This window comes from Neodiprion pinetum, chromosome 7 (genome assembly GCF_021155775.2).
Source record: "Neodiprion pinetum isolate iyNeoPine1 chromosome 7, iyNeoPine1.2, whole genome shotgun sequence".
NCBI classification, from domain to species: Eukaryota; Metazoa; Arthropoda; class Insecta; order Hymenoptera; family Diprionidae; genus Neodiprion; species Neodiprion pinetum.
The window spans coordinates 4,413,388-4,433,551 of NC_060238.1; the positions used below are offsets into that span (position 1 = coordinate 4,413,388).

A 20,164-nucleotide genomic window follows, 5' to 3' on the forward strand; every position below is an offset into this window, starting at 1 on the left:
GTAGGTAGACACGTTATTGATAATAAAGAAACATATTACAAGCTAATTTTCAGCAGAAACGTTTATATAAGATATTTTTGAGAAAATATTCAGGATGTTATCATATTTGAGAAACCTGATCTAGTAAAAATGATGAAGTTGGAGAATAAATTGAAGTGACTCGGTCAATAAAATAGAACTACTACATAACCTCCGGTGAGTTTTTTTGTTTCAACACAATGCAGGGTCGACGAAATGCAACCCGATGACGCTCTTGTGCAATTCGATTATTCAGCGGACGCCAAGTGCAAATTCAAATTTCAGTTCTCGCTGGGTCGACGCGCGCGTTCAGTTTCAGTTGTCATTTGCGCTTGGTGCGCGCGGTTCTGCATCGTCCCGAGCAATGATACATCGATCATAACCTCATTAATAATTTTTCAGTATAATTGGATTCCCCGTATTCGTCATGTAAGCTTTTTTTTATGTAAGACTGGGTGTAATCCAGTTGTTGTGATCGTTCGTCGTCAAAGAACTGGTGCGTACTGTGCTTCTCACAGTACTGAATTCAAAGGGTGTATCGACTGAATATTCCTAGATGTCAAAAATATTTCTGACAGTTCAGTCTCCCATCATCCTCTCGGTTGCATCAATTAAGTGTTCAATTTTTCCAGTTGTAAAGAATCGCGCAACGGAACGACATGGCCATTTGATCAAGTCAACTATAAAACACGTAGGTATTTTTATACGTATAAATACAGTGATTGATATATACAATTCTACAAGTTTTCCACCTGGTTTCAATGAAATTTAATTCAAGGTGAACGTCCCAATTTCTAATCATTTTTATAAGGGTAGTGGCAATGTTTTCATGAATGTAACTAACGCAGTGAAAAAACGAAAAGTGTACAAATTTTCACGTATTGACTTAAATCTCTAGTTTTTTCAAATTACTGCATAAATACGAAAACGTGGAACTAGATGAAAGAAAATTCAAACGGCATGTAGTACAAAAATATGACCATTTCTGATTAATCGAAAAATTCGCACAAACGGTTTTTCATTCATGACGTCTAATTAATTTGTATTAAAAAACAATCTTTAAGGTACTTCAACGCACAGCTTAAACCATATCATTCGTTCCATATGTTAAATCAGATCTTAAGGAATCAGAAATTGGATCAACTATCTTGCAAGGCGATTGAAAACCTCCAGTGTGCTATAAGTACCTACTTAGGAAGCCAAAACTAGTTGTAGGATGTGATTTGGTATTGATACCTTTGTTGCCACGTTTCAAACAGAGCTAGCAGTCTTATCACTCGCATTGATAACATTCTTAGCAGGTGTTTATTGTATCCAGCTGCCACACCAAGACAAACTTCATAGATCTGTAATTTCTAAAATAATCAGATTGAACTTGATAATCAAATTATCGATATGAAGTTGCATTAAATGGCAATCAATGCAAAACAAATAGTTGATTCTAAACCACTGACAATTTGAGAAATACAAAAAAACTATAAAAATTTCCATTAAAACAATTGAAAGTTTAAAAGATGGCATAGAAATTATTGTTTAATGTTACAAAAGTTGATCTAAATTTACCGAGTCTTTGTGTAGATACAATACTTCCTAGTTCTGTTCCTTATAAGTAAAAGAAAAAAAAGTAGAGTAGAATATTAGATTATTTCAGTAAACGTCAATAATCCAAATCGTCTATGTTGTCAATTACATTTAAACGCAAAGTAAAAAAAAAAAGAAACCAATCCAAGTTTTAAGTATCATTTCGGATAAATATGCTATTGCGAAGTAACACACTGTTCACCAAAGCTGACTTTAGACATATATCTAAACTTGAACTCCTGAACTTGTAATTTTTCTTTCATAATGTTATCTATTTTTACTCATGTTTACTCGGCCCTGTTTTGCTCGTGACAAAAGAATTTCAAGCATCCTGAAGCCAACAAAGTTGTTTATTTAATGTAAGATGAAGCAATCTCTGGTAATACACGTACTTTTCATTTCAAATTGTGATTTAAAAATCTAGAGAAACCGAAAAATGAAATTTCAAAGTTTGTTATTTCTGATGGAAAACTTAGTGGCGTTTTATACTTTACTTGCTTCACTGATATTCAGGTAATGGATGTATAACAGTGTGTGTAATTTTATGCGCATAAATATTCTTGGTACTAAGCTCAAATTTATGGGCATAATTTATCACCTGTACTAAATATTGATCCATATTAGTCTGCAATTGAATAATTTACGTTACACCCTACATTATATTGATACCGATTATTTTTGAACACATTCTCATGCAACTCGTTGAACATTTGTATGCATCTCATGATTCAATAATAACATATTATAAGCTCAATAGAATAATCAACCCGAACATTTGTTAGATCAGCCTATTATCTCTGATTGTATCTCATCTCTTCATTGCATCCTCCGGATCTTTCCACGTGAATTGATTCTTTGAATTTATTCTTTATTACCTCTATTCTATCCGTTTGAATTGATTATTATTTTTCAAAACGCCTCTGAGATGCAAATAATTTGAAAGATTTTCTTTTAAGGTCTTCGGAGCTAAATATTTTAGAAGAGCACTGCTAACTTTAAAAGTCTATAAACGTTCGTTGCTTTGCATCAAGCATGACTAAATTTTCATACCTTATGACGATTAGCAATTTATTTCTGAAAATTGATGCCTAGTTAGTTTATTGAATTTTTACTTATTCATTTATACAGGCGGCAAAATTAATGACGAAAGTATAGATTACATATTTACGTGAATTTCCTTTAAAAATACCCATTTTTCTAATTTTTTTACACATCATTATCAAAAAGAGTTTAATTTTTAGGAGTATCCCGGTGTCAGCGAAAAAAATAACTGATAAATGAGGTCGTCCACCATCTGTGTACCCGGTTCCGTCCCTCTGGAATCACCCTTGCAAAATGACAATTTTATGCCAAAAAATGACGGACCCATGGATCCAATGGAAGATATGCAACGGCTGCGTAATGTCACGCTCAGCAAAACTGTCGGCCTGTACAGATTGCGCGGGGATCTTGGATCCGGGAATTTTTCCAGAGTCAAAATGGCCATTCATCATCCAACTAATGGTGAGTAAGTTTGCTTTACCTCATTCCACGCCGGTTTCGAAGTAAGTGTTACATTTCTGAAATTCAATTAGCTTTCAATCACGCCTTTGAATTGTGTGATCACTTTTGTTCAAATGAGTTTATGGCATGGTCGTGTGTCGTTTGGCAATTTTATAATCTTTCCTCAGATCATATACATACTCAAATCAGATATGTGCGACAACTAATTGTAAAGAGCTCGTTGCGAAGAAAGGATAAAAAAAAAATGAATAAAAAAACATCATCTAATAAACGTATTGATAATATTTGCATAAGCAAACTGATGTGAAATTACAGAGCGTGTGGCGATTAAAATTTTGGATAAAACGAAACTTGATGAAAAGACACGAAAGATGCTGGCCAGAGAGATAGCTACTATGGAAGGGATTTGCCATCCACATGTAATACGATTGTTTGAAGTTGTTGAAACGTACGCAAGAATCTATCTTGTTACCGAGTATGCTTCTGGCGGTGAACTTTTTGAGAAGATCTCCGTTCAGGGCAGATTCAAAGTACGTGTGTTACTTATTAATGAATTACAATTGAACCCAATGCTTAGAATAACTAAATTGAAAAGTTTCAGACTAAAAATATTTTGATATGCATGAAAATGGCGGTCTGAGTATTATAAATTTATACGATATATAACTTTCAGGAAGAAGAGGCAAAGCTGTTATTTGTACAGATTTTATCTGCGGTAAAATATATGCATACCCTGGGATTCATTCATAGGGACATAAAAGCAGAAAACGTTTTCTACGCAGGACCTGGTAAGGTAGATTCTCACGTGTCTCCACCATTTTGTAATGATAGAATTTGCAGTTGAAAACCTTTACATGCTGTTCCGAAATTACGAAATAGTATTTTTGCAAATGGGAAAAAATTCGGTGATACTATGAAGATTGGAAATCACAGAGAACATCTTTTACGGATAAAATGACACCAAAGCTAATTTTAGAGACGTAGGATTCCAATAATCGACCGATGAAAATTTTTGCGAAGGATGCCAGGTATCGAGTAACTTGTCAGATTTTTTTTACCATTACGATCACATTTTTGTTAAAGGTCTGATAAAACTGGGGGATTTTGGATTCAGTACACGTCTTACCGATGGGCCTGATCAGGTTTTAAAGACTTTTTGCGGCAGTCCACCATACGCAGCCCCAGAATTATTTCGGGATGAATCATATCTCGGGCCCTACGTTGATATTTGGGCTCTGGGAGTATTGCTGTACCTGGTAGTTACTGGCACGATGCCTTTTCGGGCCCGCACTGTTCTTGGTCTTAAAACTCTGATACTTGAAGGAAAGTTTTTCACTCCTGACCACGTCAGTTTGCCCTGCCAATCGTTGATTTGTAAGCTCATTTTCACTAATCATTTGTACAACTGTTAAGCCGTGCTAAAGTCCCTGAAAATACCAAAGAAGCTTATCCTGTAAACAGTCGTTACATGTGCAAATTACTTGATAGGTGGATTGTTGTGTCAAACGCCTCTGGAAAGGTTGACAATTGATCAGATGCTGGCGAGCGAATGGCTCAAAGATACTACCGTACCTCCACATACCCCGTTTCAAGATTGTCTTTTACTGCCTACGATTACCAGCGATCCTAATCAGGTATGTATATAATGTTTGCATCGGACAGAAATTTGGCGTAAACAGTGAATGTGAAATTTGATAATTCTGCAGTAATCTGGTTTATTTATAAGGTATACCATTGATTATTTCAGATTCCTGGAATCGAGCGTGTGGCTCGATTAATGTTGGAAAAATTAGGTATAGATGGAAATTTATTAGCGACGCATGCTGACAAAGGTCCGAGGTCCAGTGTAATTGGAACATACAGGATAGTTGTGCACAGATTAACAAAACCTCCACGGAACCCGGTGCAACCAGACACGTCGAGTGTCCCGAAAACATCGCAGTCGTTAATAACTAAGAAAGGACTAAAATCCAAGATGTGTTTGATATTATGATCACTGGATAGATCAGTAAAAAAGCATGAATAAATGTTAAAACTTATTACTTGTATGACCTAAGAAGATGGGTCTTTTCACTATGAAAATTGAGAGAAAATTTGGTTTGAAGAAACTGAACTTCCTCGATACTACGAATTGACCAGTCGGTGGAGACTGGCACTAGGAATGAGTCCTAAAAAAAACGAAACTATTAGCAATCGTATAATAGTGGAGGATATAAATGTACTTGGACTCTAATCCTAGAGGCAATTTGGAACAGAGGTATCCAAAATCAAGCTCAAATAGTAGTTTTCTTTGATTAGAGAAAAATTTGCAATGTGTTTTTCAGGGCCAGCTCTTGGCAGCCCTCAACACCCGTACCGTGTAGCGGTAATAAGCTCGTGTAGAAATGTACTTCGTTTAAACGATGCACGATATTACATGATAAATTATTAAGTACAAACGTTATCAGAGACTATTGCTCATCAACATTATTTACTATTGTAACTTTTGACAGTTGCGTGTATATAATTGCTATCATCGATTTCTTTTAACTCTCGAGGTATGTACATATCAGGAACTGCTTCGCAGTGATTGATCACGTTAACAATCTTATTAATAATACTTGGCGTTTAACTGTCAAATGCACTTCAACCTTGCACTTCAATTTATCTTTTTATTTTATCGTATTATCTATCTTTCAAGTAACATTCAAGTTGTACAATAAAGTACAACTTCATTGTTACTTCAAAGATAAATATAAAATATTACCGTTTGACCGATTCATCGTAAATCCATGTATTTAAGTTTGAAGTTAAAGTTAAGTTAAAATCAAGACCACCGCATAAGCCTAGCGTAAGGAATATTGAATTTCATAGAAAATGATTCTATGTGAAAATTTCAGTTCACTTTGTGAATAACATTCACACGATCGACGGAAAGACTTGACTGGGTAGAACAGTATCCAAATAATACACACAGCTTCTACCAAAAAGCAAAAGAGAGTTGTCCTCGGATAAATTATCCTTAGATAGTTGCAGTACTTTACTGTACTTAGTACAAATGAACGTTACCCCATAAAGAGGTTTAGTATTAGAATGGTAGCCTTATACTTGTAAATATTTTCGAGGCTGTAAGATACTATTTTCACGTACCTATATAGAAGCACAGAGTTATCGACTTGAATTTAAAGAAATTCTTTCTCTAACTCAACGTGGTATAATATTGAAACTGGTCATGAAAGTGGGCTGTTAGATTTCACGTTTTGTTGAATTCAAAACGGAAATGCTATTTCTTTCAATGCCTTGAAGCCGTATCCTAGCAAATCCGTGTTGAAATAGATTTTGTAGCATTAAGAGGTGTTATATTAGGTGTACATTAGTTGTATATACCTTAAATTTATATTATTGGTCAAATTTTCGTGTATTCTTTTCTTTTATTCATAGATTTTTCCACTAATTACGTCTTTAGATGTGCTCAGGGTGAATAATATTGCGTATCTTATAAGACAGAGTACTTGTCATACCATTTTTTACAAGCGGAATCTCTTCAAAATATATACTGAATTTGATTGAGAATCAACTATTTGGCGTAAAAACGTTATTTTTTTCAGTGTCAATTTTGATTCCACTTCTACTTTTTGTATTAATTATAATTCGTTATTTTATCAATTTATATTATAATTCCGTTTTCAAAGTGGCCTTGCATATCCAAATTTAAGGTATATACACATATATTTATGTATACAATATTAAACAACGTAGTTGCTGGACAAACTACGAAACATTATCAATAAGGATATTTTCCACAAGTAAAATTTCCGTTTGATTTACATGCATTGCGCTGGCGCAATTTAATCGTATTGTTCAAGAAAATTGAATCAATGTCAAGACACTATTTTCTAGATATATTTCTTCAAGTTAACCCTACAAATTTCATATTCTATAGGTATGAATTGGATTCGCATGAATTATGGTGATGTATAATAAATGTGACAATATGAAATTTGAAATTCTATAAAAAAAATTACTTTCGCCGTGCTATGATTTTGTAATAAACTGAATATGAACATGAGCTTCAATTCTGTAGTCGATGTATGAAAAATTTATCAATACGTACGATTATGGTAAATGACTGTAGTCACGCATTTTTCGTGGCTGAAAACCTTGATTTATTATTCATGCTTAAACGCATGTCCCGCTTTAAGATTCATTTTAAAAAAATTGCATTGTGGTTTATTTACCATGTTTCCAATTTCCAGAGCACTAACCTTTACCGTAACTATGATAATATATGAGGATATATTTCTCAAATTAAGTTTACGCGAAAAGGCTCGAGTATAATGGTTTTTAAGGTAATAATTTCACTCTGCACAATCCTTTGAGAATCCACGGGTAGTATATGAAAAATCGAGAAACTCTTAATATAATGTTAAACTTCAATGAATAAAATGATTTTTTCTTCCTCTGAGAGAATGTGAAATCAGAAAAAATTGTGACTGTACATGATGATTTACGAAAAATGTGGAAAGGAAATTTTTTAAATTTACGCAGTGCAGAAATATATGCAGCCTATAAATTCTTACACTCTTCTTTTGAGAATAAAGTATTCTACACCACTTTTCGTACACAAGACTCGAAATACTAATTGTGCTACCGTTTCAAAATGAATTATTTTTAATTACGCCTAATTTTTATCATACAATAAGTGTTACATAGTTATTGTTGTGTATATAATAGAATGCAATATGTGATAATATCGAATATACTCAGTGTTCCCTTAAAAAATTTTGAATTTATTATTGTCCAAAATCATTATTCCCTTTTTTTTACAGGATTAAACGTTGAAAATACCTAATTTTATTCACTAATAGTAAGTCAGGCTTAGAGTTTGAAACACGAACTTTTCTACTCATGCAATATATGTATAGACACAGTGAAAAGTCTCTGAGATAAATATGTTTTGGAATTTTGTAGACAGTTTACCGAACATGCCCAGCAAATAATTGTTTCACATTTGCATTATTGGTAAAATTAGAAAATCTAGAAGAGTACTTTTGGTGTTCTTTTTATCATCTGGTGATGTACTTTCTTTCTTTGTCGAAATGGCTGAAAGGTCGACGATGTCCCTTACATCGTTTAGCAGACAGACATCAATGTGCAAACTTTTGCGCTCCTGCTGTACGTTCGTGTCGATCTGAACCGTTCAAACGCTAACAAATATCCTTTGAAAGATGTTGACGCTTGTATCAATTTGATAATCAAAGGAAAAAATTAAGGCTGTACGTTTATAATGATTGAATTCTGCTTCTCACCTAACGTTTAGATCCAAAAACTCTGAATGAAAATCTGTACATTGGCTCCATATTTTACCTGAATGTTTTAGCATCTCAAGCCTCTGTTGGACTGTTCGTTTGATCACAAGCTTTTTTCTCTGTTCTACGCTGAATTTTCAACACACGAGACTCATTTTAGATGTCATTCTAAATGCGTCGTTGAACATAAAAGTATATAGTTAGTTGTACGAATAATTATTAAATTCTCTAGTTAGTCTAGCTATTTAAACCTGAGGATTCTGTGAAAATCAGCTATTACTTAGAATAATATAAATCTTCAAAAGATCAAGAGATCTTTTAATTTTTTCTATTACTAGAAAAAATTCATTTCCTCCGTGTGGTTCAGTTATTCATACAAATGCGAATTAATTTTATAATTTACCATCAAATCCTGTCTCTTTCTTAAGTATTACACGAAATTTTTTTTTGTCAAGTATCATATTTATTGCTACCGACTGTGAGCTTCTTTGGCTGTGTTATGATTTGAATTTACTCACGAATTAACTTTATCAAAAATCACCAAATTTCATCACCGACATTTTCTATTATTAAAACACGATCAACAAAAGCGTTTTCTAGTAAATTTTGGCATCAACTTCATAACAAAGACCTTCTCAATCTTGCCAAATTATTTCTCAACGTCACAATCCTAACGTTTGTGAAATTCAAATTATACGTTTGTTTACTTTCAAGTCATAAAAAGATTGTACACCACTACAGCTAAGTTCAAGATCTACTATACCTAAATAAATTTATTGGCTGATTATTATTTTTGAATTGATTATCCTTAGTAATAAGTCAATTTTGTTAAATACATAAGCGAACTTTATTATTATTATTATTATTATTATTATTATTTATATGTATATATTATATTGTATAAAAAAGAAAACGTACGTTTACGAAAATAACACAAGACTGGGCAGTGTTCTATTATACAGGTATATTGGTTGTGGAATAATTTGGCTGCTTCAATGTACGCCTTCACCTATTCGCACTGTATACGTCTGTTTACTCAGAGATGTATAACTAATTCCAAGGCATTCTATGCAAAATCACTCACACTTCAGTTTGGCAGTTTTTGAGAAACAGTGTGTCACCAAAATTGAAATCTGCCAATCGCTATGTTTCTAACACCGTTCAATATTTGGGAAAAGTACCTGCATGATATTTAGTTATGTTGGATCGAACAAGACGACACTAAAATAATAATTCAATATCATATGTTACCTACATTTAATGAACTGTAGTTGATTAAGCAAGGGATGTCCCTTCGCGATTGTAAAACTAAAATGAATTATTGTTTGTAAATGTTACATCTAGTTATTTTCTGTTTTTCATTTTTTTTTTTTTTTCTTCGTAACCAAATATTAATGTTAAATTTGTCTTTTAAGCAATACTGAACTTAATTTTCTTTCAATACTAACAGGACCACCATCCAATTATCACGTAATCAGTTTGGGCAGTTGTACAAAAGTATGTGCCGTTTCATATGAAAGTGGATCCTTGTATGAAAGTTTTTTATACTGGAATATGTATATAATATGGGTATTGATTTAAATAATTACTTTTTAGTATAAAATAGTTGACTACATTTATGTCAATATTATCCGCGTTATATACTTCGAAGAGTTTCATATTGTTACATCTGAATATTGGTTTCCGTCTTTGGAATTTTATCAGAATGGTAAGTAAAAGTTCATCTAAAAGTGAACAATGGTGAAAAATCGTTGACAACACATTAATGTAATTAGAACGAAAATGAATCACACTTTGTGTGTTTGACAGCATTATTTCGAAAAATTAAATTTAGATCAAAAATTATAATTTGTTACGCTTATCTGTTACAAGTCGCTTTATAATGTTCATAAAATTATTAAATAAACAACAAATTTTCAGGTCGTACGATTACGAATCATAAAATATGACCCATATATTTAAAGATATTCCTGCCAGTTTGACTGGAAACTTTTGTTTTGTTCTTTCAGAATTATTTGCTCGTTAAATTATTATATTAATAGCTGCTAACTGTGAAGTGGACAAAGGACCAGACTCTAGACCTTGTATTCTTAACGAGGTTAATGTTGCTTTTTCTTTTTTTCTCAGATACAACGAGAAAACAAGAGATTTCTATGAAGGAAACACTCTCCAATGAATCAAACTTCTTTTCAATTAAGTAAAAGCAACTCGTGAGAATTACAAAGCATACTTCAAAAAACGACAATCATTAAATCCCAACTAGAGTTTGATGAAAAGTGCAAGTGACATATAATTCTGTAATATGTTGCAAATTTTAATTTCTGAAATTATGCATTTGAACAGCAAATTTTCGGAAAAAAAAATCTAAATCAAACTTCAAGTTTTTTTTTTTTCATTTTACATTACTATCACAGAAAATAAAGGATAAATTCGCTGCGAAAGTAGAATCTAGAGCCTGATAAAGTGAGATGAATTGCTTCATATGCTACGTTACCAGGTGTAGCGTAATAGCTTCGATTTAGTTATATGGAATCCATGTACGGAAATTTCAAACCGCTTTACGTCTTACGTGGTTTATCCTAATCAAAAGAATAACTTTCACCGTTTCTAACGCACAATATATACAAATAATTATACATGGTACATACATGGCGACTACCTTAGCTCTTTAAGAATCATACTATAAACGTTATTCTCTTGTAAAAATAAAAATACTTCCTATTTGTACATGTACACGTTATACATACAATTTTATGAACAACTAAAGATTGGTATCAGATTCGGTGTACTGACCAACCGTGTACGCCACGACAGTTGCATGATCCAGTTTACCCGGTACCATTGAAATCTTTTCCAGCATTTTTTTACGCCGATTTCTTTGTTCCAATTTTGATAATTGGATCATGTGGCCATCTTTTTGCTGAGCATAATACAGATCTGGATCTTCTAGAATACGACGTTTTGCAGCTGTGATCCTCACCTAAAATACAATTGTAACAACTTGCTTTGAGAAATTTCAATTTTTATTTCAAATAGTTATTTTGAAATTTGCCTCAATGTTTCATTCGACAAGGAAGGATTAAATCGATCGCTTAGAGTTGAGAATGACTTCGATAACCGCTGTTCCTTTACAGTGGAATGGCGAAATTTTCATTTTCAAGAGAATGATCTCAATTTGAAAATACTTAAAGTGACTCCTAAACTCTGGTATCATCAGCGATTTATTCGCTGAATTGTTAATAAACTTACCGCAAAATCGAGAAGTAATTCGCAAAGACGTCTGGCATTATCGCAAGGTGGTCCTTCCCCGGATACTCCACGCCTCAACAAATCCTCCATTCTTAAAAGAGTCAGTTCGTGCCTTTGATAAGCCTCAACGACAGGTAATCCACTGTTGCTACTACCGATCGAATCTGACCTTCTTAAATTTTCGGCAGACTTACGACGAGTTCTGGTCCTACTCTGGCCCTCATGCTTGACACTTTTGTCAGAACTTGCAGTGTTATTGGTAGGTAATATGGCAAATTTTCCCACTACTGGATCAAAGTTATCCGATATTCCATCGCTGGTTAAAAATACTATATCGCCATTTTCCACCTCGGTCATAGACAAAGTCAGATTATTCAACTCTGGATTAGAACCGTCGACCGGACCCAAAGCTCCCAATGCATCTCGCATATCTCGCATGCAGTGAATGTCGTGAGAGCCTTGCGTTATCTCCCTTACACCCGTTCGTCTGTACAGAACAACATTTGAGTAGATGGAAGAACGTTAATGTCGACATTGACAATCGATTCATTTCGTTTAATGCTTTAGAAGCAAAAGAAATTTTTGTGACTAGTGGAACTTTTGTTTTCACCTGGAATAAACGTACGCCAAACTGTCGCCAACGTTGCACGTACACGCCACGTACCTTTCGGTACGACAATTTGACCCAGAGTTGGGACGCAGTAAGGGTAGTACAGCACATACTGTTAGAGTCGTGAGCATTCCTTGCTCCTGTAGAATGAGAGAATGCGCCGAGTGAAAGGAGCGTAACAAAGCCACGAACACGTCCCTAGTCGTAGTTACTCCACCGCCTGGTGCTGACGAGAAAAGAGCCTTGTTCAAGTATTCTATACTCCCGTGCACCGCTGCTCGAGCGGCAATGCTTGCTTTTGGGCCTAAGATAAAAAGTCGATGAGTCATAATTGTAAATAATTCTTGTTCGCTGTGTTGACATTCATGGATCATGAAGTATTTTGTCAAAATTATACCCCAGTTAACGCCATCAGCGAGACCCAAAACGGCTGCCTTTGGTCTAGCCGAGATACCAAAACAATCGGCAATTGGTTCTCCGTTGTTGATATTTGTCGTTGGATTCTTCTCATACAGCGTGGTCGCCACTCCGTAGGCTAAATCGTGAGGCCTGAACCAGTCTGATACGCAAGCTATTTCACCGTCAGATGTTGTTCCTAAACAGACATTTGGAAACCGTTAGAATTTATTGACATCAATTTTTCAAATTTTGTCTTCTATTCAATTTACTGAACATCGCCAATGACATACTTTATGAAAATTTGAATATGGATATAAAGATGCTACGTTACTTGCATGGAAGTGTTTATTTTTTGACTGGTCTACATTTGTTGGCACCCTTACTCCACCTCTTTGGATAATTATTTATAATTTGCCAAGTATCAAGACTATAACTACTACTTTAGAATTCTTGGATGTAATAAAGCTGCATCCCAAACAGAGAATAAGTAAGTTCAAATCGTAGATGTTGGAAATACACACGATTTTCCAAGAATTCTGCTTGATACTAGCAAATAATAAAAATAAAAATAGCACTAAAAGTGATTCAGGGCACAATTTCTTAGCATTATCTGTCATCTGTATATATTATAATATGCACAGACTTTCATTAGAGTCATTTTGACTAAAAATCTAAGTCATAGAGTGAACTCATTGATGCTAGTTATTTACTTCTGTTACCCCTTTCATCTTTTAACAAATAATTTCTGGCTAGAGATCGCATGTCATCTGTATAAATAAAAACCCCCTTGCCAGCTTAAAACACTGATTGAAAGTATATGAACATTGCTGCTATTCCGGAGTAAATCGCATCACTAGATGTTTGGATTTTTAGGTGCTTCGGTTTTAAATTAACCAGGAAATATGCGTTCACACTGGATTTTGATGATTAATTTATTTCGTAATACCAATACCAATACTGTTTTCTTGATTCTTCCAATACTCTACGAATACAGCCCACTATTGTTTCATCATTGTCATTTTTCCATTCCCTGCATTCCGCAAGTTTTGTAAGTACCCTGGACTTGAGAATAAATGTATCTGTCCAAAAATATTACTAAACATGCAACTACTATGATTTCAGCCAGTATAAAAACATTCTAAGCATATCATTGAATGACAGCAAAATGAGTAAATCTACCCCATCAGTATCAATAATCTACTCTACCTACATACTTACAAAGTATATGAAGTGATAGTTACGTAAAGCGCATAACAATGTGCTTTAAATAATAAGTTTTATAACTATCGTGATAATAATAATGATAACAATAAAAGTAAATACTATTATCGTGTCAAAGAGCACTAATGACGAAAATTATAAGAGGTTGCAATAATGGGCTTATTAATGATCCATTAGCATATCGAAGGTTTCCAGCACATGCAAATAATGCGAGGATAAACACCTTTTTTTGCCTTTCGAAACGGAGCTGGAGCACTTTTTGATTTCCTCAATGGATTCATCTCAGAAGCAAACTCAGACGGTGGTGGAATTATGTCGTTTTTGAAATTCCCTTCCTTGGAAGCATCCGCAATATCATTGCTTATATTTTCATCATTGAATTGCATACCATTGTCATTCAGACTATCGTCAAAGCTTACATTTGCCTGTTTGGTAGGTACAAATGTACTTTCTGGTATGAAACTGGTCGTTTCAAATGTAAAGTGTTCTTTGGATGTGAGACTGAACTGAAAATTGTCCAACTTTTCTTTGATTTTAGCATCATAATCAAACGTATCTTCTAATTTGGAGGTTGAATCTTCAGCGACCATAACATCCGTTTCTAAATTATCAATATTCTGCCTAGGCAGTCCTCTGACTCCCACATCAGATTGATCTCTCGATGTTGTATAATCTTTGCAGTCATCGTCCAACAAATCAGTCTGTTCGTTATTGCAATTGGATTCCAAACTATCCAACAAGTTTTCATTAGAATACTTGGAATCTGGATCATATAACTTTCCAGCGGCACGAATTTTAATTGAACTGTTGTCGATGGGACAAGACGGGGAATCACTTGGGCGAATCATAAACCATCGATCGTGAGCCACAGAGAATATACAGTCCATCGATGTATTTACTGTATTCAATACATGCAATGCTCTTATCAAAATGTAAAAAAGCTTTCCCCTATTTCTCCGATACAGATAACTTACAATGTAATACGAATAGTTCATTTTACCACGTTATATGATACCAAAAATAAAAGCAAACGTGAACTCGCCAAATAATTTTAAAAGAATTTATAAATTTATTTGCGAGTGTTCAATCTTGCTTTTGAATATATCTGATGTTTCGTTACATACCAGTTCTTTCATGGTCGGACTGTTCCAAAATATCAATGTAGTCAACGTCTGGATCGCTGATACTTAAATGCCGCTGCTTCAAGTTTACCGTGGTCAAACCCAGATCTGGGCCTGTTAAAGCTGCAAATACTTCCTCCCCATTATCCAAGGTACATAATGGATACGATGGTAGCTCCTCCGGATTACGCCCATGCAGTATTACTGGACCCTCCATCTTAATCTCCAATCTGCATAAATAAGAATAATTGTCAGGATAATTTCATATTTCATTCAATATGTCTGGTCTAATCTTATTAATAAAATTCCTAAAATCACAATATGAGATCAATTAGAAAGACTAGTAGGGATTGAAATTGAAATACTTATACAAGATTATTATAAAACATTCATATTCGAACTATCCCAACTTTTCCACGTTTTTTAGTTCAAACAGTAACTTTCTGTTCGTTCAATTCTGATTCTAAATATACACTTGTTGAAAAAAAATACATCTAAAATAATTTCCATGCTGTTTAATTGATTATACACCAATTGATGAAATTTTGTTATCAACATCATAAAGCTGTGTATAAAGCTCTATGAATCATAACGTAAACAAAATCTACCTTGATACAATTCCCCAAAATCCAACAGTTCTTATCATAGTAGTTAAACTAGTATGTAAAAGATTATCAGTACTGAAAGAGAAACTTTAGATGTTTGACAAGATCCATTGACGTTTGTTTCTTGTAGGTATGTACATTGTCAAAATTTTATAAATGATATAATTGGTAAGGTAGAAAATTATGGCAATTACACTATTTGTTATTTACAAGCAAAATCACGTGATTTTCAAGATATTTTGGCAACATTATACAGAGAAATGTGGCAGCGGTAATTTAAATTAACGTTTCTAGTCATACGACAATGTTTAACCATTGACCAATTGAATAATAACCCTAGCAGTAAGTAAACATTGTTGAATGATCCTCGGTGCAAAAAAAAAAATAGTTTTTTATACAAATGAGACGTCTTAAAGCCTGAAACTGTTTCAGGTGTGCAATTAAGGTGTGGTGACATTGAATTAAAGAACAATTTAAACAGAGTCAGACAGTATTTCTATACAAGTACATAACACTTGCATACCTTTATTGTTGCCAAACTTAAAAGAGACTCACAATGTTGTTGACAACATCAACAATTGCGTGTGAAAATAGTGTAAAAGAAATTAAAAAAAAAAAATGAAAGAATGAAATAATTTGATTCAAATGTATATTGTGTGAAGTGATTGAATACACATACCCATTCAGGTATCGAGTAATGAAACAACCGCCAGGTAGGTCCTGCGGAACATTTCTAGGACTACGTGGAGAAGATTCACCGTGGCCGATATTCTCAACAGCAGCAGCAAGATTGCTGACAGACAGCTGACGCATAAATCCAGCAACGCGTTTTCGTAAACTCGGCATTTTAACAATCAAGGTGTTACTTCAGATTCCTTAAATCGAACAACTGACACATTTTATCACAACTTTTAATACTGTCAAATGGAAATAAGGAAGATATGCTGGACCAAAAGCATTTTTAAATCGCAACCAACTTGTGTCAGACACTTATAGCAGCCATTTTGGAAAGAATGTCAAATCAACGATAGGTAGATAGGAAACGGAAAAGAGAACGACGAATTCCCACTTCAGAAATTGGGATGGTTGAAGGTTGAATGGGACTTCGTTCGCGTGTTTCGGATTTTAACCCCTAGGGGCGCTGTATCGTAAACATCGTGATACAGCGCCCCTCCTCGCCCCTCCAAACAGATATAGGTTGAATAAGCTGATTTACCCGTAATCCGGTACTTTCAGATAATCATATTTCTTTTTTACCGAAACGATTAAGCCTTTATTTATTTTCTTCAAATTATTTAAAATAGTTTTGAACCATTGAAATAGATGCAGATCTAAATTTGAATTAATTGAGTCCAATGCATCTCGAGCTGAAGTATTTTTCTACTTGCAAAATATTCTACATGTTTTAATTGTTTAGACTGCTGATCGTATTCCAAAAAATAAGACCCCGATTAACACGGTAAAAATCATATTAGAATGATCGGTGGAGTCAAAGAAATAAATGCAATATCTACGATTTTTAGCATTATGCATTATGAGATCGGTTTTGTACACGTACATTAGAAAACTTTAGCTTAAAGAATTTCTTTTTTTTTTTCGTTTTGTCATTTTCCAGATCTTAAGGATAATTGAGTAACTTCACTCAAATGCCTTATCATGCGGGTTAACATGTGTGAATAAATTATTTAATTATCGAAACACTAAAAGATTACTACGTTGTCATGTTTCCTTTTTCAAAGGTTCATTTTCATAAGCCATTGGCAACCCAATACGGCCTTTAGCTGCGATTTTAACAGAATCCTGCCCTAACTTTTGTTCAAGTCCTTGCCAACTTCTGTTGAGTAAATAGTCAGCTCCTCCCTTTCCAATCGCAACAGTGCCAGCTGACTTTGACACTAATTTCCCCATGCCGTTGACTGGAGATTCGTCGTTGGTTAAATTCCTGATAGATCCAGAAATTAGTGATACATCTGAGTCACTGGAAGTTTCAAGAGGTACATAATTAAGCCCCGTGGAAAGGATATGCCGAAAGTCCATGCAATATTGCGTTGAGAATGCTCTTGAAGCGTTGAACGCTATTTCCACTTCGAAAGGTGTTAACATTGGTTTGAAGAAATCTCTCGAATCGTATACAAGGTTTTCTGGACAAGCTATCACCACAAACGCATCTATCTATAATACAGAAAAGTTTCACCATTAAATAAGTGTAATCATTTTGTACAGATTGATTATCTGCAATCATCATATGGTAGTATGAAGAGTAGTAATTGAAGTCAGCTATATTTACCTCAGGGAAATTAGCCAATTTTGCTGGATTTGGTTTGCCAACGCATACAATGTAGCTCTTTTTATTTTTTCGTTTAAGTACGTTTTTTACTGCTGCAATAGATTCTAAGTAATTTTTTATGCCGAGCGTTGCCACCACTATACCGACAACACGAGCATCCTTCAATTTTTCGACTAGATATCTCCTTCTTTTAAGCCATATTGAATCACTTGCCGTAAAGTGAGCAATTTTGCTACCATCAAAATGGTACCAACTTTCAACCGCCATTCCTAAAGCTAAATTGTTCAAGGTTTTTCCATTTGGACCCAAAAAAATGGCCTTGTAGTCATTTATATTGTAACCAGCATCCAACTTGTAACTTCGGCCAAGAAAAATTTCACTGTCCACGTCACCGGAGTCTGTGTACCTCGTGTTAGAGGAACAATTCAATTTGGTCAGAGTAAAATTTTTGTACGTAGATCTCAGAGTATTATAAATGCATTCTGTAAAAAAAAAGTGCAAATTGTTTAGTATAATATGCTAATAATTTTACAAAATTTTGGGTGCCTGTGAAATCAATAAATAAAAATATTTACCAGCTAGATGCGCGTAAGACACGTCATAGAAAAACAAAATCCTCTCCTCTTCCATTTCAAAATGTTGCTTGAACTCGGCAACAAATAATCGTATGTCAAGTTGTTGCTTAGGCAATATATGGAAGACTGGTAATCGGCTTGTAGGGTTGAGACAGGCGTGTCCAAAATGTACGATCCCATCTGCATTGACATGTTGTGCCGTAACTTCGTCTACGCAACAACTTCCGTACGACGAATCTCCCAAAATGTAGACATTCTTGTTTAAACGCTTTTCTAACCGTAAAGCTATCTCAACAGAATCTGGTAAAAGTGAATCCGGGAACTGCAGACATACCTGTAAATTGAAAGAACAAAAAAAATTTAATATATGAAGCAATGTTACTCTTATGAATGAATGTTCATGCAATTGGAATCAAATGATCATTGAAATCCGTAACTTTATGTAAAATTAGTAACGTACAGCAAAATCTAATTGTTGAATTGATCAAGGAATTAGTTCGGACTATTGCTGTATTTTTGGATATTGCAATGATGGACAATTTTTGTTTATTTGAATTCAGTAACGCTTTATTGCATACGAGAGTTATCTCTAAACCAAAGATGACACTCGGTTAATCTATTGACAAGTTTACCTCACCGCCGTACAGAAACTTTTATCCTCAACTTATCTCAAGAATAATTTACTCGTAAACAATCAAGCGTGACAGTGAGGAGCAAATAATTCTATCGAAGTTGTTGAATGATCGGACGGTGAATTAAATTTACAAAAGTGAATCACGAATTAACAGGTATTAATTCTCCACTGCCAACTGACCTTTCCAAGTGAATTATTGTTGATCCATTCAACACACATATCCAAATCATATTGAGAATCCAAATTTTCAGGAAGCGTTTTGGTAGGCAGACCATCAACTTCAGCGACCCGTTCAAAAACTGCCTGTTCATTGCTACTGAAATCTGCAGCTGGCATTTTGGATATAAATTATTGTGCAAAAGAATACGTGACACAGATTAAAACGACAATCTTGTCATTGATTTCATACGACTTAATATCGAAATCAGACCACATCACAATCTTCTCTGTATTGTTGCACAGATTTCAAAGTGCCAAATTACAGAATTTGACATTTGGTAAAAACAAACTGCATACGAATTAAGAATCACATGTGAAGTCACGCAAATTATCACTGCAGTTGTTTTTCCAGACTGCAGATGTAAAATTTCCTCACAATATTTGCGACACTAAACTTTCAATTGCTGGGGTCAAACGTTTCGATGCGTCTCGTATCGTACACCCGTACGAACACATGGTTGCGTATATTTCGCGGGTACGTGACCCGCAGTGTGATGACAATGGCCTCTCAGCATCTTTGACATCATGCGCAGTAACCAAGTTTAAGCTGAGCGTAATCCGAGTTGAGAAGCACTGACGGAATGCCACTCAACACACACGCCGTTGATTGAAGATATATATCAGTCGTCGCAGACGGTGCTTTCATGGAGACAACACGAGGAGCACGAACTCCAAGTAAACAGCTGCCTGAAATATCATGACACTGGCGTTTCGACACTTTGGTACAAAAAGAACACTGTAATAAGTTCTGTCAATTCACCCATTTGAGTTCCTGCTCCTTGCATAGTCTCCATGGTTGCTTTATTCACTTTTCAGCATTGCCACACTATACTTCATGGTTGTATTCCTGTTTC

General features: G+C 34.4%; 3 protein-coding genes across 5 annotated transcripts; 1 reads left to right on the forward strand and 2 right to left on the reverse strand.

The window, feature by feature from the left end:
• Window positions 1–311: 311 nt before the first annotated feature.
• LOC124222663 (serine/threonine-protein kinase NIM1-like) lies at window positions 312–7,824 on the forward strand. Of its 2 annotated transcripts, none has more exons than XM_046633866.2 (8): window positions 312–447; window positions 651–709; window positions 2,841–3,102; window positions 3,418–3,632; window positions 3,776–3,890; window positions 4,186–4,476; window positions 4,591–4,736; window positions 4,850–7,824. In XM_046633866.2, exons 3-8 carry the CDS (start codon window positions 2,877–2,879, stop codon window positions 5,093–5,095), a joined length of 1,239 nt encoding a protein of 412 aa, XP_046489822.1. In that variant the 5' UTR covers window positions 312–447; window positions 651–709; window positions 2,841–2,876; the 3' UTR covers window positions 5,096–7,824. The 2 variants fall into 2 exon arrangements, with proteins under 2 accessions (XP_046489822.1, XP_046489823.1); XM_046633867.2 differs by having other exon boundaries at window positions 325–514.
• A 1,910-nt stretch (window positions 7,825–9,734) lies between these two features.
• LOC124222660 (PP2C-like domain-containing protein CG9801) lies at window positions 9,735–16,974 on the reverse strand. Of its 2 annotated transcripts, XM_046633861.2 has the most exons (7): window positions 16,275–16,974; window positions 14,994–15,220; window positions 14,093–14,767; window positions 12,647–12,844; window positions 12,250–12,553; window positions 11,640–12,126; window positions 9,735–11,370 (listed from the first exon to the last, which is right to left on the reverse strand). In XM_046633861.2, exons 1-7 carry the CDS (start codon window positions 16,439–16,441, stop codon window positions 11,152–11,154), a joined length of 2,277 nt encoding a protein of 758 aa, XP_046489817.1. In that variant the 5' UTR covers window positions 16,442–16,974; the 3' UTR covers window positions 9,735–11,151. The 2 variants fall into 2 exon arrangements, with proteins under 2 accessions (XP_046489817.1, XP_046489818.1); XM_046633862.2 differs by lacking the exon at window positions 14,093–14,767.
• A 132-nt stretch (window positions 16,975–17,106) lies between these two features.
• Window positions 17,107–20,116, reverse strand: Dph2 (Diphthamide biosynthesis 2). Its single transcript, XM_046633865.2, has 4 exons — window positions 19,272–20,116; window positions 18,458–18,791; window positions 17,883–18,364; window positions 17,107–17,767 (listed from the first exon to the last, which is right to left on the reverse strand). Exons 1-4 carry the CDS (start codon window positions 19,425–19,427, stop codon window positions 17,315–17,317), a joined length of 1,425 nt encoding a protein of 474 aa, XP_046489821.1. The 5' UTR covers window positions 19,428–20,116; the 3' UTR covers window positions 17,107–17,314.
• Window positions 20,117–20,164: the final 48 nt, after the last annotated feature.

What these genes read in the sequence shown, in the direction of transcription:
- Dph2 (XM_046633865.2), bottom strand. Translation starts at nt 19,427, where the DNA reads ATGCCAGCTGCAGATTTCAGTAGCAATGAACAGGCAGTTTTTGAACGG. An exon ending in GTCTTACGCGCATCTAGCTG is followed by an intron (nt 18,365 to 18,457) that starts GTAAATATTTTT and finishes TTTTTTTTACAG; the next exon opens with AATGCATTTATAATACTCTG. An exon ending in AATTGGCTAATTTCCCTGAG is followed by an intron (nt 17,768 to 17,882) that starts GTAAATATAGCT and finishes TCTGTATTATAG; the next exon opens with ATAGATGCGTTTGTGGTGAT.
- LOC124222663 (XM_046633866.2), top strand. Translation starts at nt 2,877, where the DNA reads ATGAGGTCGTCCACCATCTGTGTACCCGGTTCCGTCCCTCTGGAATCA. An exon ending in CATTCATCATCCAACTAATG is followed by an intron (nt 3,103 to 3,417) that starts GTGAGTAAGTTT and finishes GTGAAATTACAG; the next exon opens with AGCGTGTGGCGATTAAAATT. An exon ending in TTACCAGCGATCCTAATCAG is followed by an intron (nt 4,737 to 4,849) that starts GTATGTATATAA and finishes TGATTATTTCAG; the next exon opens with ATTCCTGGAATCGAGCGTGT.
- LOC124222660 (XM_046633861.2), bottom strand. Translation starts at nt 16,441, where the DNA reads ATGCCGAGTTTACGAAAACGCGTTGCTGGATTTATGCGTCAGCTGTCT. An exon ending in ATTACTCGATACCTGAATGG is followed by an intron (nt 15,221 to 16,274) that starts GTATGTGTATTC and finishes TTATTTATGCAG; the next exon opens with ATTGGAGATTAAGATGGAGG. An exon ending in TTGGCGTACGTTTATTCCAG is followed by an intron (nt 12,127 to 12,249) that starts GTGAAAACAAAA and finishes TGTTCTGTACAG; the next exon opens with ACGAACGGGTGTAAGGGAGA.